Below are 16,104 nucleotides of genomic sequence, written 5' to 3' on the forward strand. Positions count from 1 at the left end.
GATGCCAAAATATTACCCTCAGTATCAGAGGCAGTTCCTGAGAAACATAAACAAGAGTTTGCCACTGTACTGATTGGTTTTCCATAGGTGTCTGCTGATAACTGTAGGAAGAGAGGACCAGACAGGACATTCACCTGATCCTACGTAGCACTTCTGATGGGTTGAGAAACCATGTAAATGCAATGCAACCTACATTCTAAATTGCTACAAGTGGGTTGCAGTATGTGCTTTTTTTGAACTTTAGATTGGTTTTAAGCCTTCAAAGAGCCTCCTTAGGTCAGAATACTTCTACAATAAGAGAAATTTGTCCTCCTGCAACCAAGGAGCAATTACTTACCTTTAGAGAATGGGGTTCTCTGGGCCTGCAATCGGATTTTCACCACATCCAAAGGTGTGACTGAAAACACAGTATTGAAGTGTTTGGTTATGTGACGCTTCAGCAACACAGGATGTCAAGGCACTGAGTAAATGTATGCCTCTTGTTCAGGACCAAGTGGATTAGTATTGGAAAAGGAGTTTCAAAGGATGCAGTCCTTCCCAACATCTCTGTAAAACCTACATGGATGTAAAATGGTCTTCTCCAGCCGGGTCCTCTCCAGATATACCAATGAATTTCCAGCCAACATGGTCAAAGACTGGGAATTCTGGCATCTGGAGAAAACTGGGTTGGAGAAGGCTGATCTACTACAATGACAATACTGCAAAAATTATCCTTCTTTCCTTTCCCCATATCCACAAAAGTACAATGGGGGAAAGGAGAACAACAAACAGAATATAGGAAGAAGTCTCACACACCGTAATGCCAGTAATCCTACCAAATAACTTTAGGAAGTGTAGCAACTTATCTTCTAAGCCTTGAATTACTACACTTCCTCTCAAATAAGTTTACTTAATAGAAAGAGCAACAGTGTGTAGCTTATGTTCTAAAGGAAGTATCTATCAAACTGGAATTTGGCAAAACACTGCAGGTATCACAGCACAGAGCAAGATTTTTCTTCTAACTCAATTCACATACAAGAAGATAGAAACAAACTTCACTGAATCAATAATGTGGATGACAAAGAAAACTCACTCAACCCTATGTTATTGGAATGCCCATTGGTGGTATACAAGGTTCCATTTTTCAAATATTTAGACAGCCTATGCAATGTTTGTAATGGTATTTTCATGTTTTTCATATTTACAGATGCTAATGCCAAAGTAATACATAAAGAGCTTATTTAAATATTTTTGGTGGCTGCACACTTGAAACTGCATTGATCAGGAAAATGGCATTATGTTTCTTGCTCTGCCTTTTTTGGAATACAGTTGGGTTGACTGTCCTAGCAGAAAAATGATGTACCATTGGCGTATGACATCAGTGAAATTGTCTAAGATGTATAAAGGTACTTCTAATTAATGTTGGAAATGTGAAAAACATGAAGGGACATTTTTATCATGCATGGTGGACTTGTGAAAAAGCTAAAAGATATGGACACAAATACATATGGTGATGCAGAGAGTTTTATAAATTAATATTCAGATGAAACCAGAACTTTTCTTATTAGGACTTATGGACACTCAACTAGAAAAGGCTCATGGACAATTGGTTTTATATATGGTAACTGCAGCGAGGCTGTGCACAAAGATGGAAGACTACGGAAACACCAGTAATGGAGGAATGGAGTGTGAAGATGGCTGAGTTTGCAGAAATGGCTAAAATGACTTATTTGATTAAGGAGGGAACTATAACTACTTTTATAAAAGACTGGAAACCCTTTTTTGCTGAACATGGATAAAAATGAACTGCTGATTTTGGGATTTATGGATTAAAAAGGTGGGAAGAAGGGAACTATGATATGCAATATGGGAGGGTGGACATGGTAATTGCTATGTTTGTAACCGCTGCAAAGAAGATCAGAAGTCATTTCTTTAGATAGCTTTCCTTTTCTTTCTTTTTTGTTATTCATTTTTTTCTTTTACCCTTTTACAATCTTTTTCTGTTTCTATTTCTTCTATGTTTCTGTAGTTTTTTTAATCTCTGTAAAATCTTTTAATAAAAGCTATTCATTAAAAAGATATATCTGGGCCTTATTGGGCAGAAAATTTAAGTTCTTTTTCTTATCACGAAAAATTGACTCTCTGGAGTAATTATTTAAAAATAGCTAATAATACATTTGCTTGGGAAAACATGCACTCATAATAGAATTCTTACCCTTAATCAACTAGTAAGAATGGTACTTTTAAAACATTTGAAATTTTACAAGAAGAAAACAGTTTATTTAGAAAGGCTGAATGGCAATACATATCATAATGCATACACTTGTTATTGACCCTGTTTGGCCCTGATGCTCTTGTGGCCTCTGAAACACCAGAGGCATTGAGTTTATTGGAGAAGGCTTTATTGAAGCTAAACCAACAATGTATTATTTTCATTCTTTAAAAAAAATTAAAAATAAACATGGGCAATATACAAGAAATTTGGAATAGAGGATTGGAATATTCCATATTGCCCAATCAATGTTCTCAGGTTTTAAGGATATGAGACATATTTCTTATGATGTAGTCATTCACTTTAGGGTCTATTGGATTTTTCAGAGATTGTTTTAAAAAGGCTGGCTTTCATCATTTCTATACTGTAGACGTAACAAATTTGAAGTAGCTTTAACGCATATCCAATGAGTGTGTTCATTCTCTGTCGGCTAGACATTATTGCTATGATGAACAAGATTCTTCAAAAGCTTTTCAGGGTTAAAATGTTAATGTTTTGTTAAATTGTATCTCCAAAATCTTAAACCTTTCAATCTCTTAAGAGTTTGGATATATTATTTTTGAACAGTAGTGAAAAAGATGGTATGTATTCATGGAAGAATGCTTACATCCCAGACTCTAAATGTTGGCTTAATGACATTTGTCAACTCTCAGCCTTTGAATCAACTTTGTACTGAACAAGAGGGAAGACCATACAATATGATTCTGTACTGTCTACATTTAATTCACTGTTTAAAAATTGAATCATAATTTTGAAAAAAGTTATGTAATGTTAATAGTCTGATAACCATCACAACCATCTGTTGTGTGGATAAAATTAACTACAAACCTTATTGTTATACAGCCATTTAGTTTAATATCACAAACTACTAAGGTATCTTTAAAGTAACGTTGACTGTGATGTTTTGAAGTTTAATAACATGTTTTTTTAAATAAGGAAGTATAAAGTTTACATTAAAGGAATTCATTCACAGTGCAGAAGAAAAGGGAAAAGGAAATCTGCTTATTAAATGGATAGAAAACATAGAACAGAGTAATTTTGAAATTAAATAAAGCTCCTTCCAAACTCTTCCTCAGGTTTAAGTGTGGATCTCAAGTCAGATGTAGGAATATGCATTTACAGTCTCCCTATTGTGCGAAAGGCAGGCCCTTATCCAGAAAGATCAGGTTTCATGTATCCCACTAAAACCTTCCTCACATCCTAATTATTAGTAGATGATACAATAATCAACTGCCAAACATCACATGGGAAGAGTTTACATTGTTCAGTCTAAGAGGTAAGGAATTAATAGCCTCTCTATTGCTCAGTCACAATTTCCAGTATACTGCACATTCAACACATTGGTTAAGAATGGTGGGAACTGCAGTCCAACATTATTTAACAAGCCATAAGCTTCCTACTACTTATATAAAATATTTTAATAGAAAAAGCAATCCCTGAGCAATGGTCAACTGTAGTGATTAATGTTAAAAGACCAATTTATATAATTCTAATCACATAGCTAAGATGTTAGCTGACAGTATGCACAATAATTTAAACATTTGGCCACTTTTATTATGTCACAACACTGATTGCCATCTAGACTTTGATGGCCAGCAGACTGAGACATTGAAATGTGGGCAAATACCAGGAGCAGAATCAGAATAATTCAAGTCTCATGCAGAAATTCAGACTGCATATTTCTGTCACTATAGTACACATTTTTACATGCATCCACATATTTCAAATTAGCCTCAAAAGATACTGCTAATGAAATGCAGTGTACCTACCAAAAAGAGAGGTGAAAAGGGCTCCCGTCCCAGATGCCAACATCTGCTGCAAGGGGGTGATGCCCACCAGGCTCACAGATGAATTCTCGGACATTGTGCAGTTCACCTATAGAACACAACATTAGTGCTTTATATTCTTACTGACAATGGCACCTTAAATCACACAATGCCCACAGCAAGCATTTTCCAGCAGACCCAATGAAGATGGAATCATTTGGGGGGATGCAAGTAACTGAGCCTGGGGGTGCATGAGTCTCTGCCCTTCAGAAAATCCTTACATTATTATATAAAGCAGTTGTGAGCAATGTCTGAGGATTCAAGATTGCTACTCCACCTCCTGACCTTTTGGATGGCCTTAGGAAGCTGTATGGCAATGTTGCAGTATCACTTGAAAGGATGTGGCCGAAAGTTTTAGGCTTTTCTGGGGGATGCTGAAGCACAGGGATGGGACCAACCTAAAACTCTGAAAAGCAGGGCTGAAATCATGCTGCTGAAATTTAGCCCATTTGCTGCCACAATGTAGAGATGCAGTATCAGGGAGCTGGGGGTCACATGCAGTCTGTAGAATTCCCACCTCTGATGGATAATCACAACAAGAGAACAAGCAAGCAAAAACAGAAAAGCAATTAATTAAATTGCCTTCTTCAACATGGGTAAAAGTTAAAGCCATTCTGAAAGCAGAAGACTGTACCAAAAGGAAAACTGGAGCATGCAAGGAATGTGGATCTCATTATAAAGAGTTATAGGCAACCACAGTAAGACAACTATTACGATCCCACTGTTTACTCTACATCCATTTTGTTCTGAATAGCATCAAAGCAATCCTGTCCATGTTTATTCAGAAGAAGAAATGTAATTTAAATCTAGTGGAACTTGCTTCAAAATAAATGAGGGTTGTAGCTATGATCTTCAAAAGTATTTTTTGCTTTACCATGTTATGAACACAAAATTTGTGCTTTAGTGAAAGTGAGTATTTACTTTATGCAAGGCAATACAAATGGGCTAAAAAAATATTGATGCATCCCTTGTGCGAAAGCTATAGATTTCAGTGCAGACTTGCAGCAACCCCACCCAGCAGGTATTCTTTTGCGTTCATTCCCAGTTGACATGACTATTATCTGCACAGATACAGAAATGGGAGAGGCCTCCCTTCTGAGACATTTAGCCTCTTAGAAGGTGGCACGATGATGCTAGCTTAACAACGATAAGCAGCAGTCTCTGAGCAACTTGCAAAAAGCACAGGATAAAAGTTTAATACATCATCTCACTTTGTTTTGAATAAAGCTGCTTAGTTTGCAGAGCTTCCAACAGGAGTACTATTAGGTTATTTGCAACACCAGGTATTTTTAGTTTGGATGAAAATAGCTGGATTGCAGAGGAAGTCATTAAATATCAGAAGTATACATCAGTGTGCATGGCTAAAAACCACCACAACAGGAGAGACAGACATGCTTAACAGGAATTCCACATAATGAACACAAAAGCCATTTCACTGGCACCGCTTGCAGCCCTTAAGATAATGGTCTCTTCCACGTTAAAAACTCTTAAAACTGAGAAGCAAGTCAGCATGGTGCAGAACACCGAATTTTGAAAAGAAGAGATCCAGTCACAAATTCCCACATGCAGTTACAAAACGGCATTTATCCTTGGTTCTTGTATTTATTTCTGATGTGGCAAGGTCACCCAACCTTGACTTTGTTTTCCTCGACTGCCAGGTCATTAATTTGACAACATTATAGGGTATTGCACTCCTTATCTCCTGCTATCCACACAATGACTCTTTAAAACTGATTATGCAAGAGTACGAGTAATTTTGACACTCTTGTTTTTTCTTTTTGCTTGCCTTACTATTAATCTGAACTTTACTACCATTTCCTTTCATGCTACTGCAGCAGCTTTTGGGATAATTCTGTTTGCTTCACTTACTGCCTTGGCATGGATGTGCCTTTTTTCCCTATCTCTCATGGAGACACACTTAGATGTGCATCTAAGTTATGCAGAAAGAATCATGGCTGCAACCCCACAGCATTAAACCAGCTCCCCACACATAAATAAGCAGCAACTCCAAGTTCAGTACATATTTAGCTCAGGTGCATAGCTCTAACCTTCTGACTTTTTGCATGACAGCTGTTCCCTTACACAAGAAGGAACTCTCTGGATCACATCTAATTCTGTCTAAACACTGTATGTATGTATGTATGTATGTATGTATGTATGTATATGTGTGTGCATATATATGTGTGTGTGTGTGTGTGTGTAATGCATACAAATACAAATTGCATTCCATAATGACACTTTTGAAGGCTTCACCAGTCTGATACTCCTCAGATGTTTAAGACTTCAAGTCTTATCACCTTCAGGTCCTATTACTTTCAGCTAGATGTATGTTGGTGCAGAAGCTTTAACAGAACCCCATGGAGATTAAAGTTGGCACCAAGTGGCACAATTCCAACACTGCTTGCCACCCATTTCTACTCTCAACTTCTAAAAAAAGGATCAAGAGGCACATAGCTTTGAGATGTTTTCAGCAAAGTCTATCAGCAAAATTGTATGTCAAAACTCAGTCCACAATAATCCTACATGCATGTTATAAAGTATCTTGTTATAATCCAACAATCATAGTCTATAACAGGTCTGACAACATGTGGCCCAGCAGGCAGCCTTGTGTGGCCGATTGGCATCCTTTGAAAACTTAACAAATCCACTGCCACCTAATGCCGCCTCCAGGAAGGATTTGCTGCTGCCTAGTTATCCACAGCCATCTCCATCCTGAATGACACGCTGCCAAGTGCCTCCAAGGTCTGCTGCTGCGCCATGCCACTAGCTGCCAACAGCTGATCAGCACACCAGCTACTCCTCTGTGGCCTGTGATTATTTTTAAGGTATCAACGTGGCTCTTTCCCCTCTACAAGTTGCGCAGGCTTGGTCTATAATATAGATTTCCAAGCGTAATATACTAATTGATGATGCGTCAGTTCATATAGCCTTCATGATTCTAATTACCTCTGTCTCTAAGTGCAAAAATAGAACCACAGAAGGTAAGGGTTAGAAGGGATCTTGGAGGTCATCTAATCCAACACCCTGCCTAGGGTAGAAATCCACTACCATGGCATCCCAATAGTTCTAAAGGGCATGAAAAAGAATAAAAAGTGATACATGAGAACGCCACTATAAAACTGTAACTAAAGTTTACAATCCTGTATTGTTTATATGATGAAAGGATAGTGATTATTAAGTTTCTATTACTCTTATTTACACTGGGGAAAGGATGCTAAAATCCAGAGACATTGATTAGAAGAATTATTCTTGTGAAAAAAAGAATATGATGGCCTTGCCTTTCATGCTTGTCCACCTCCCACCTGCAGAAACTCTGGCTGCTAGAACTGCTGTTAAAGACTGACAGTTGAAACAGTATTTCAATGGGAAAAGCTGTAAAGGATAACAGCAGCCTAGTCCAACTATTGGCCATGCTGTCTGGGTAAGGCAGGATGAGGTCATTGAGGAGCCCAAGGCTTGGAAAGAGAATTAGAGTCTGTACCAGACAAATCCATGGTTTGTGCAGTGAGTTACAATGGTTTGGTGCCTACATTGCAATAAGCTAAGACCATGGTTGCAAATGAAAATGCCTGGTATGTATGCAACATACTGAGCCAACAGCAAACAAATCACATTATGTGTTAGCGTTTTAACAGAGTTTACACATTCTCCTGAGCTGTAAGTTTCATGCTGTAGAACCCAAACCCCATAGCTATGATAAACAAACATTGTTTAACATAAACCAAGTCTGTGAGAATAGAAATAGTCTCACTGTGAGAGGCAGATGCTTTATAAAAAAAGGAGAGCAATGCATCATTCAGTCTCTCTCCATAAGCCCCTTCTGTGGCAATCTGCTAGCAAACAAAACAAAAACCCAAATCCCTGTCTTTTACTGGCTACAAGCAGAGGCAAGCTGGCCAAATGGCTTTCAGCAGAGAGGAAGGATAATGACAGCTTACATAAAAGGCTTCAGATCAGGCAAAAGAAGACACAGTATATCATCTCCATATTGAAACTCTTAATAGATATCATTGAATGGGGGTGGGTGTCACAAACTACGCTAAACTATGGGTTGTTTAATCATGATTAATTGAATTAACCACCAATTGGATTCATATAACATGCTAAGTCATATACCATGGTTTATAAGCCATAATGACTGGATTCACTCAATGTGCTGTCAAATTTTTAAAAATCACAAATTATGGCTTAGCAGGATGAGTAAAACCTATTGCTGCCAGAAACTGCTTGCAACTAGACCCCAAATATGTGATTTTGTTTTTCTGTATAGTAAGCTAAATTCAAGTTTTTGGACAGAAGCTCCAATTCAGTTAGGGCTAAAAATATTTTAAACAAGACCCAGCATTGATCTGCTGGACTACTATTTCATAGACCATCTAAAATTCTATCACACTGCTACCCACTGAGCAAGAGTGTTTGTGTCACATGTGCTCTAATTCCCCTCTCCTCCCAGAAAACCTTGAAAGAGTAGCTGTGAGAGAATTCCCCTCTGATACAAAATCCTCAATATGCTGATCAAACTCCATTTCTCTAGCTTTTCTAGGAAAAACTATGATAATTAAACCCAAAGTTAAAAACTGATTCAGCATGACTTAGTGCTTTAATAACTAAACTTGCTTCCGCCTAGAATTCCTGACTGCATAAACAAGTAGAGAAAGGGGGAAAGGTAAATAGTTCATATTTGCTTTACTTAAAATAAGGCCTCGCTATATCACACTGGATTCCAAATTTCAGTCAAAATCTTCATGGCTGGGCCAGCAATAAGAGTTTCATGAACCTAGAATGAAGACTATACATTTAGGAATTCCAGGAATGAAATGGCGAACTGAAGATGGCTCCACTAATAGAAGAGCCAACAAACGCAGTGGAATAAAGAGCCGGTAAGTAGGCCGGCTCTTCATAATTCCTCTCTGGACAAGGAGAGGACTTGAGATCATCCACAAGTGCTCCAGACAGTTGCTCCTCGCGAGGAGCAGGGAGTAGCCATCTTTTTGCTCAAACCGCAGTTGGCGCCTTCACGAACTTCTTTTCTAATCACTTTCAGAAATTGCTTGTTAACTGCTTTTCAGCTATTAAGAGTCTTTGGATCAATAAGGTTTACAGCACTGGGTGAGTTTCCTTCAATCCTTAGTGAAAAATTTTAAATACAAGTTTAAGGACTTAAAATATTTTTCTTTTGGGATAAACAGCAAATGGGTGATAGAACTTTGATTTTGGAAAGTTACAAACAGACAAACAGTCCAGACGGATATCAAGTAAGATTTTGGAATTAATTATAAGAATCCTTCCCATGAGAAAATGCTTTTGTTTTGAATTCTCTTAAAAAAAAAATAGGATGAGATTTTGAAGGTTGGACACTAGAGGGAACCAGAAGGAACTAAAGATTACAATTACGAGGAGAACAATTAAATTTGACTTATTAATACAAAATGGAGCAAAATATTTTAACATTGGACATATTTTTGAACAATGGACCCAGAAGTTAATTTTAAGAGTGTCTGCCTCTATAGATAGTGTTTGTACTTATAACTGCTGTGAAGAATATTGGAAGACACTGCTTTGTACCTTTTTTCTTTCTTTTCTATTTTTCTTTAACTTTTTTTCTTTTCTTGCACTTTTTGCTTTCTTTTTTTCTTTTTTCTTCTTTATATTAGTTTGTATTAGGTTTTATCTTCTTTTTTAAAAATAGACTGTGTTTAAAAGATGTTATGGAAGAGGAACATGTTCTATCGGACAAGACTGAGACTGATCTGAAAGTGGATTTAAAAATGACAGGCTACAAGAATGATATGGAGAAAGATGCTACCCTGGACATACAAATGAAACCAGCTGATGTCTTAATAATTGAAAGGGATATACAAATGGCAAACCAAAAAAAATATTTGGATAACTTTCCTATATTGGATTTACAAAAGAGACTTGTTAAAGCTTTGAAGAATTTTGTGAGAAGAGACAAAGAAAAAATGAAAAGGAATCAAGTTCAAGAACGTTATTTGAAGGGGCTATAGATCAAGACTGTTAAAAGTAAAAGGAAGGACTATAAAATTGGTTATTTGATCAAGGTTAAAATAGACATGTTGTTATCTCTGGTAACCCTTAGTGGATTTTTGTTGATCAGGACTGAACGATGAGGCTTTAAGAATTTGTTTATAGATAAGAGATGGGATATGGGAAGAAGAGATCATTAGTTTGTATTAGTTTTTATCTTTTTAATTGTACTTTTTAATAAAATTGCTATAAAAAAAGACTATATATTTAGGCTTGGAAGTTTGTAAACACATACAGACTGTGAGTTAACTAAAAAAGCAACTAGAATTTGCTACTTATACAGATTTCCAAACACTCTCACTCCAGTCCCTTCCAATCTGCAAATATTCTTTCTTCATATATGTTTCTCCTGGAAAAGTTTCTGTCCAACCTCAGAGTCATCTCTACAATCCTTAATAATTGCAGTAAAAATAAGCAATGTAGAAAGAAAAACTCTGGAAATCATTTGTAATAAAAAGCACATGAATATATTATCCAAAGCAATTAAACACTTATTGTATAGTCATGAGTAAATGTTAATGTTTTCTACTACAGATTAAAGTTACTATGGTAAATAATCATTTTAGCCGGGTGAAGAGGTTGAATTCAACTGTCCTCTTTTCGAATGTTAATTTTTTGCACCTGGGGGGAAACAACTTGCCTGGACTTGTTTTAGTTTCTGTTTCCCTTCTGTGTAGGCATGTAGAGTTGAGTTAAGCAGCTCTCACTGAGAGCCTGCAAGAATGCAGAAGCCTTTAAAGATGTTTTGTTTTCTGTAAATAAAATTATTTTTATAGAAATGGCTGGTGTGTGACTTTTCTGATCTCCCCTGGGCTAAAGGCTTTCCTAGCAATCTGCCAACAGTAAATGCATAATTGTGCACTGACTGATCTCTCCCTCCCTTCCCCCTATTGACATCCAGGCTTCCATTCCAACTAAAGAATATTTCTGTAGGCCTGACCTCCAGATATCTCTGTTGTACCATCACATATATTTCACTGTCAGCTTGAAGGTCATACATTTCATTCTCAGCTCTAAAGGCCCCACTGAACCATACACCAATGGAAATTATAAAACAGGTATCTAGACAGATGCTGTTCCCAAATCTAGGCACTTGTACCTTAATCCTTACTTTGGACCTGACACATACACTTCTTAGATGACATACTGCCTCAGAATAGGTGTGGAAAATATAAATAATCCCTCGCAAGCTGGTGCCCTCCAGATTGGTTAACCTACAACTCCATTAATTAGTCCACCACATCTGGAGGGCATGAAGTTAGGGAAGGGTGGGTTAGATTATGGTCACTTCATGCTCGCTAGTGTTTGGACATCATAGAAAGAATGCTGGACCAAGCAGACTTTAATTTGATTCAGTAAGTAACTTCTGATATTTCTAAGCAAGAACTTTTTTAAAGCCTGCGGTACATAGGTAGACTAAATAATGACTCTACTGGAGAGAAATCCACTTGAACCTCTCTCCTCCAACAAGATGTCACATAAATAATAATGGTGTCTAACGTATTGCCTTGCTGCTCCCTGTATCTTGCTACATCTACTTTTCCATTGGGAAAAAAATTCCTTCCACCCTTCCTATTCTTTTAGGGCAGGGGTCTGTAACTGCCAAGGAGACTAAGAGAGAAAGCTATAGCATTTCTTTACCACATTTCCTAACTTGGCATCTAGATTACTGTACTCTAAAAATTCCCAATAATTCTCATAATTCCAGGCAAAATGCTGACAACACATTGAGAGGGTATTCAGTTGGGGGCTTCAGAAGATGGACACGGTATAATTAGGCTTTTTAGAAGATATGATATCTGAAAGGGCATCATACCCATATTTTTCTTTCTTTAAAAAAAGTATACAATGCAGAACAGACATGCATTTTTGCTTAACCTAAGCTATAAACCACCATTGCATCATATCATCTTGCAAATTACTTAGTACATTCCCAACAGATAGGTTCAAGAATGGCTATTAATCGTAACGGTTCAATTAATTATTCCGGGTTAGTAACAGCATATCCCGAATACCAGTTGCTGGAGATGAACACTTAAGAGAGGTTGTTACCTTTTACCCCTCGCTTGCAGACTTCCTGAAGGCATTTACCTATCTCTGTAGGAAATAGGATACTGGACCTCGTGGTGTGATCCAATAGGCCTCGACTCCGGTCCCCAGGACAAGGAGCACGGCAAGCACCCCAGTAAACTACACACAGCGCCCGCCGTCCAATTTCCACGTTCCTGTCTTGCCTCGGGCGGTCTCCACTCAAGGCCCGGTGACAGGCTTCTCCCCGCTCAAGGCCACTGAGCCGCCCCCCCTCACCTCCTCACTCCAGCCATAAGCACGCTTGCTACTTCTGCGCCCGATGCATCCATAAATATATTCACGATGGCAGGCGTCCAGATTTCCCGAGACACACGCTCGCTCCAGCGCAGTCACTCAGCCGAGCAGAAGAATTTCACCCAATTGTCCGGGATTGGAGAAACAGCAGCGGCGTCATCGAGAGGCGCGCGCGGTAGTCGGCAGTCTCCAGGCGGCGCGTTCAGCGGCAGATTCTGGGAAGGGAAAGGCCGACTGCCGCCTCCTGATTGGTAAGCGGAAAGAAAGATGGCGTGGCCCAAGAGCGCCTGTGAGGCCAGTGCCTTTGCTCAAGCGCAGGCGCGCGCGCTTTCTCTATCGCGGAAGGGCAGAGCTCGTTTCGTAAACCTTGGTCGCGAATAGAGGCTTTCCAGGGAGAGACGTTGGCCTTCCTACGAGCACTGATGTACCAGGACAGCGATCTTTTCATTATATACACATACGCATACACACACAATATATATGTTGAATGAGAGCCAGTTTGGTGTAGTGGTTAAGGCGCCAGACTAAATACCAGGAGACCGTGAATTTTAGTACCGTCTTAGGAACAAAGCCAGCTGGGTGACCTTGGGCCAGTCACTCCCTCTCAGCCCTAGGAAGCAGGCAATGGCAAACTACTTCCAAAACACCTCGCCAAGAAAACTGCAGGGACTAGTTTGACTCAAAGGGACGTATTTTTAAAAAATAACTTCTATTCTCATCCGTTCATTCATTTATTCAATTCATATAGCCGCCCATCTCAAACCAGTGACTGGGCAGCAGACAATAATAAAAGCAAACAAAACAATACAAAAATTAAATATAAATACAGCAAAGAGATTTTAAAAACCATTGGTGTCAGCACAACCATGGCTAAGTCAGCACAACTTAAATTCTGCACATGGAACTTTTTTTTAAACTCAACCCTCTCTGTCTCACTGGCTGTAGCCAAGAGTTGCTCAAGCCAGCCAGAGGTATAAAAAGGAAACCATCTTCTGAGGGAGGGTCCACGACAAAGTGGCGTAGTCCCAGTGAAAAAGTGTCAGTGCTTCTTTATAAATTCTAGTGAAACAGACTGGAGAGTTAAGCATCTGTTTCAGATTGGCAGCAGGGCAAAGAGATCCAATTATTTGACCCTCTCTCATCTTAAAACTTGGTTGACACTGAGGATAATGCAGACTGGGGTTGACATGTGCACCAGCCTGACTATGTTCACGCTGGGCAACTTGGTGGCGACTTTTGTTCCTGGCTAAGATGGGCTTCCAAGGGACCACTGCACTTGTGGTCCATGTGACTGGCATTAACACCACTCTCCTGTTGACTTGTGACTGAGGCACCAGGCAGGATGTACCAGATAGGCCATCCAAACCTGTTTCTTAGGTTTTGCTTATGTGTGTGGATTGTTGTTCACCTTGGACAGTTTTTGCAGAAACATTTCAGCTAGTATATGAGCTTCCTTCAGTTCAGTTCAGTCCAATTTTATTACGGTCACTGACCAGAGCTTCCTATCTCTGTTTCATTATTGAGAATATTTAGTGACAGTTGTCAGCCCCCAGAGTTGGCCCCTGAGCTCCTTGCTCAACCACAGTTTTGAATTTAATGTGACTGTCCTTTCCTCCTGAACTGAGTTCATGGTGGGAAAAATAATTTGCCCCAAAATGAAGCCAGTTGTTTGGCTGGCTCAACAGGCTGCTGATGGTGGTTTGGGGGGGGGGGGTTTGCCAGATGAAAGCAGCTATGCTTACAGCCAGCTCCATATCAACCACATTGTTCAGAATAAAAAAATCAGAGACTCATGCTCAAGTGACACGAGATATAAATGGTTGGCTTTGTCACCCTTTGTATGTGGGATGGTTTTACTGGAGTACTGAAACAGGTATTACTGGGTAATCTAATCTACCTAGTGGGCTATACCCTGGTATCCTGGCGCTCTTTTCATGAGGGAAAAGAAGAGAGAGAGAAGATCCTGATCCATTTCTTTGGGGAAGAGTACCTGGCATATAAGAAGAAGGTCACAGTTTGCACCTGGGATTTCTTCACTGTCTCTGGAGCTGTCCACAAGCAAGTTCAAGAGCTGGTCCTCTGGAGGAAGGCCATTCCCTTTCATAACAGAGTGGTGGATGCAGAAGGCACAGCAAGTGACGAACGAAGATTGATCAGCCTTCGATTCTGGTTACTCAGAGAACTGGACCGTTCATCATGTCTGTTGGTGACCCAGCCTGTTATGAAAGAAACAGCAAAAACATCTGTCTCCTTGTCATGCATACTTTTATCAATCTCTATCACATTCCTCCTGGGATGCCATTAGTATGTGCTCTAAGAGAAAGCAATTTGGCTATCCCAAGAAGGAATAAGTTCAAAGAGGAAAGAGCATTTTTTAAAGTGTCAAAAGCAGAGACAGGTTTTTTTTGGAGAGCAAAGACATTTAAGCTTCTGAAAGGAGAATGGTTGCAATATTTAATAAAAATCACATGGGGTATTCCAGAAATGGCAGCTAAATAATTTTACCAAATGGTTCTGTGAGTTTTTACATAATCAGACAGGCAAGATATTAAATAAATAAATGATTTAAAGAACTTGATTGCGCATTTTAATAAACCCTAACAAATAACTAGGAGGAGGGATTTGGGGGTTGTCTAGTCTGTTGTACCAACTGTCATATGCATGCCAGTCTTCCTATTGAGCAGAAGTTATGAATATGTGATGAAGACTGTGACCTCCTGGCTCAGGTTTGCTTCCTTAAGGCCAAAGTAGTGGAATTGGAGAAGCTAGGAGACAGAGTGAGTTTGGTGACAGAGTAGCATCCAACCTCTGCTTCAGCATCCATGAAGAATGAAGCCACATAGGAGGACATTGCTTCAAGGAAGAGGAAAAGGATCTCTCAGGAGGATTCAGTCCTTGGGAGCTGAACAGATGTCCTCTCGTGCTAAGGATATGCATCAGGGTGGAGGGGGATGGATTAAATGATTAGAGGCATAGACAGACAGGTACAATAATGTTGCAGTTGACTGCATAGGGACTCCCTTGCCTGATGTAAAGATTGTGTATATTATGTGCTGTCTAGATAGTCTGGTAGGTAGTGTGGGAGATGAGCTGGGGGTTGTGGTACATGGTGGCACTAATAACATCAGAAAAGACAAATAGGTGATCCAGAAACAAAATGTAATTTGTTCAGTAGAATGGAGAAATCCAGAGGCTGAGAGGGCTTTCTTGGAAATGTTACCTATTCCATGTACAGAGCCAATTAGACAGGTAGCCTCAATGCATTATGGTGTTGGGAGAAATGGTTTAGATTTTTAAGGCATTCAAATACCTTTTGGACAAGCCAGGTCTGTACAAAAATGATGGTTTGCATGTGAAGCAGACTGCTGGTGCAAAGAGCATCCTTTAGAGAAAAAGTCCTGGAGGAGGGGAGTGAATATTTTTGTAACTGTTTAGAGGACCTGTACAGATCTAGCAAATAAGTGTAATCAATCAAAAAGATGACAGGCATAAAGATGTGTGTCACAGGAACTCCAAGGGTGGGATTATGTATAGCTGCTGATATATAAGTGCCAGGAGCCAAAATAGAACAGATGATACAGCTATTCTTTCAATTTTGAAAATTGGGCTATGTAGAAGTCTCAAGGAGCTTTCGAGGTACCGTGATAGAGAATG

General features: G+C 39.2%; 1 protein-coding gene and 1 pseudogene across 5 annotated transcripts in view; one reads left to right on the forward strand and one right to left on the reverse strand.

Moving 5' to 3' along the window:
- SLC25A39 (solute carrier family 25 member 39) overlaps window positions 1–12,664 on the reverse strand; it is a 28,586-nt gene extending 15,922 nt beyond the window's left edge. Inside the window, exons 1-3 of one of the 5 annotated variants that reach the window (XM_063300607.1) lie at window positions 12,433–12,664; window positions 4,021–4,126; window positions 338–397 (exon numbers count right to left, since the gene is read on the reverse strand). In XM_063300607.1, coding sequence (XP_063156677.1) covers window positions 338–397; window positions 4,021–4,114 — 154 coding nt within the window. In that variant the 5' untranslated portion in view covers window positions 4,115–4,126; window positions 12,433–12,664. Of the gene's footprint in view, window positions 1–337; window positions 398–4,020; window positions 4,127–4,475; window positions 4,573–12,177 lie in introns of those variants that run through there. The other 4 variants (XM_063300605.1, XM_063300604.1, XM_063300608.1 and 1 more) reach the window with 4 other exon arrangements.
- A 53-nt stretch (window positions 12,665–12,717) lies between these two features.
- LOC134496322 (protein-S-isoprenylcysteine O-methyltransferase-like) lies at window positions 12,718–14,755 on the forward strand (annotated as a pseudogene).
- Window positions 14,756–16,104: the final 1,349 nt, after the last annotated feature.

The sequence above is a fragment of the Candoia aspera genome, chromosome 4 (assembly GCF_035149785.1).
Source record: "Candoia aspera isolate rCanAsp1 chromosome 4, rCanAsp1.hap2, whole genome shotgun sequence".
Lineage (NCBI taxonomy): Eukaryota > Metazoa > Chordata > Lepidosauria > Squamata > Boidae > Candoia > Candoia aspera.